Source organism: Echinops telfairi, unplaced genomic scaffold (assembly GCF_000313985.2).
Source record: "Echinops telfairi isolate 266 unplaced genomic scaffold, ASM31398v2 ScPeMD7_23;HRSCAF=83, whole genome shotgun sequence".
Lineage (NCBI taxonomy): Eukaryota > Metazoa > Chordata > Mammalia > Afrosoricida > Tenrecidae > Echinops > Echinops telfairi.
The window spans coordinates 7014370-7017607 of NW_022103920.1; the positions used below are offsets into that span (position 1 = coordinate 7014370).

A 3238-nucleotide genomic window follows, 5' to 3' on the forward strand; every position below is an offset into this window, starting at 1 on the left:
TTAAAAAAAAAAAAGGAAACCAGCATATTCAAGACATGAAACCATGCAAAGAACATTCACTTTCTGGGTGTGATATTGTGGCTCTGTTTCGCAGGTGAAATGTCATCTAGATTATGTTTTTGGTGTAATGAACCATACACAGGAACAAGAGCTTTTGGTGAGTCCACTGAGACCGTCTGTTGCTGTACTTTTTCTGTATTATGTGTAGGGTGAAATTTTGTAATAAAAACATTCATTAAAAGTAGTGAACTGAGGAGAACACATACACAACAGTGGAAACTCAACATTAAAAAGGAGCCTGTGAATCTACAATTTCAAACTAAGACGTGAACATAAGCCAAAAAGAGCTGAGGGTCAGAACTAGCTGGATGTTCTAGCAAAATGCCTGGACCTCTTACCTTTGCAGCGACTTCAGCACTGATCTCCTCCTGGGTTTCTGCTAACCTTTTCTTAGCCACTTCTGTCCTTCGGTCACAATCCGCAATAAAAGACTGCAGATGATCCATGGCCTGTTATGACAGAAAGATAGTTAGAAAGGGACTTAATTGGAAATACCTTTGACCCTGAAATGACATTTTTTTTAAAGTGCTACTGCGGAAGTAAAAAAATAACCAAAACAGCATGTCCATACATCACGAATCCAAAATACTGGTTTCCAATGATATGTTACAACCAGGAAGACTGGTTTTCTTTTCCAAAGAATAAAGCATGGGCAATTTTAGCATTGTGTACTCTATAAAGATACAATCTAATTTTTATATTAAATAAAATTTAACAGTTATATGCTAACCATCTACGGTTAAATAATAGCCTATTTTTAAAATTTTGTTCTCAAGCTAAGCAATATGGGCTTTGAAATATTATTCTAAGGAACTATAGCTTATCCAAAATACAAGCAATTAATTAAAAATATAAATTTATTCAGCAAACATCATATACTAAAAACAGTTAAAGAATTTCTTAGTAGTGGAAAACAATTAAGACTAATTTTTTCTTGTGTAATGAAAAAGAGCCAAATGACACCTTTAGCTGGTCACCCAATAGTGAAATCCTTGATTGCTAATGGAAAGGTTGGTGGGTTCTCATCTGCCTCATTAAGAGTTGGACATACTCAAGGGGCACACTACAACAAAAATCTGAGACTATCTATATAAAGGTGAAGGATTACTAGTAGTAATCAATAAATTATGTTGAGTCAACTAGGAAGCTATTTAGAAAAATGTTAGATTCATACCTCAATTCCTTACGACATGAAACATTCAAAGTGTATCAAGAATTTAAGTGTATGAAAAAGAAAAAGAACTTAAGTGTGTGGGCAAAAAACCCCAAACAAACCAAAAAGCCCACGAGAAGAACTCATGGGAGAGAACTCTGCCACTAAGCAAGGAAGTTCCTGTGAGAGATAAAAATCTAACCCATCACAGAAAAAGCACCTACGTCAAGCTCAAAGAAGAAGTCCTGTTCCTTGGACGCAATCTCGTAATCCGCTCGTAAAGCCAGGTCATGAACTTTCAGACATTCTCCAAGATCCATTCTCTGGGGAAAGGAGAAAGAGACTATTAAACAGAAAGTAATGTTTCTTAAAAGCACAAAAACAATCGCACCACTCTCCAGAATACATATGAAGTCATGCACAATGCTTCTTTCAAACCCTATAAGGACAAAATTGGATGCCAAGAAAAAAATGGCAGTAATTCTTTCTACCAACCGATGGAAGGAGGTATCGATCGTTCTGAAGAACAAATGAGTGGAGACAAGTCTCTCAGAAGCCTTGTTCATGATGGCATGGTTCACCACGCCCACAACAGAGAGATGGCCCCAGCAAGTTTACATTTTAAATCATACTGAGGGGGAAAACAAACCAAAAAACACAAAGAAAATGTGCAATTCTGACTGCTGAGTTACGGTCCCCTGTTCTCTGAAGACAATTCTGATTTCCAAATAAAGCTGGAGTACCCACTAGACCAGGGGTCCTCAAACTTTAAACAGGGGACCAGTTCACTGTCCCTCAGACCCGTTGGAGGGCTGGACTATAGTTTTAAAAAAACTATGAACAAATTCCTATGCACACTGCACATAACTTATTTTAAAGTTAAAAACCAAACGGGGCAAAAACACCTGGCGGGCCGCATGTGGCCCGCAGGCCGTAGTTTGAGGACACCTGCAGTAGGTGGTTCCCTGGACACGGCCACCAGGGGCCTCACCCGCACCAGTGAGAGACCTGCTTTGAGTCCACCCATAACAAGGAAGGACCCCACCTCCGATGGGGGCCTGCTGGGGAAATAAAAGTTCCCTTTCTGATGAGCAGGTGGGCCCTGCTCTTTGAACTCCCAATGATATGCTGCCGTTTGTTAAGTTATTGCCAGAGGTCAATCCTTCACTATCTGCTCAACTTTACCACTGTGACAATCGAAAAGAGCTTATGTGACAATCTTTTATGTGAGGAGATGAGTTAGACGCAAAGGTCACTTCAGTAAATAGAGCAGTCATTCCTTCAACTGAGTGCCCTCGTGTGCTGCACACTAATAAGCCAGGTGTGCTAGAGGGACTGAGAGAAGACATCTCAGATCCCCTGGAGGTCACATACAAGCAGCCAGAAGATGGACCAGGGTTGTGTCCTTGCTCCCTTACTCAGGCGAGTGACTGGTCTCTGGGGGTAGGGAAGGCCTTCTGAAGGAGAGCGAGTGAAACTGAACCTAGAGAAGCAAACAGACTTTGGGAAAAGCTCAAGGATGTGCTGGGCTTCCCAGAAGATTTAGGAGGTTGACTTTGTTTTGGTTTTTAGTTTTAAGCAGTTATTCAATCATAGAAAGATTCTTTCCAGCAGCCACCAGGCAATCTGCAGGTAGTACCCAAGAATGGCTTGGCCTGCTTCACTTTTCACCAACCATCCAATTATGTGCGTAACAAAGGATCTATCATGAATTCTGCCCAACAGTCAGGGTGAGAAAGGGTAGTTTTTCCAAAAATAGCTAATACCGTCCCCAAGGCAGATAACCACACTTTATCCTGGAGGATGCCAGGGGGTGCTGAGTACCTTTTTTCTGAAAAGAGCCCAGCAGGCCAAGTAACACTGAGAACCTACACACTAGATCCAATCAAGGGGAGGATTAAACGAGATAATCTCCGTGTCCCAAGCAGTAGTGACTTTGCCGATGGGCACATTTCCTCTATTCCAATTCCAAATGAGGAACATGGTAGAAATACGTGACAAAGTTTCTGCCTGATAAGCCTCGGG

General features: G+C 41.2%; 1 protein-coding gene across 8 annotated transcripts in view; it reads right to left on the bottom strand.

Moving 5' to 3' along the window:
* LOC101657258 (putative RNA-binding protein Luc7-like 2) overlaps window positions 1-3238 on the bottom strand; it is a 58789-nt gene that overhangs the window by 15519 nt on the left and 40032 nt on the right. For all 8 annotated transcript variants that reach the window (XM_045288990.1, XM_045288992.1, XM_045288991.1 and 5 more), the window contains 2 exons: window positions 1438-1536; window positions 399-509 (listed from right to left, as the gene is read on the bottom strand). In XM_045288990.1, the coding sequence (XP_045144925.1) occupies window positions 399-509; window positions 1438-1536 (210 nt within the window). The remainder of the gene's footprint in view (window positions 1-398; window positions 510-1437; window positions 1537-3238) is intronic.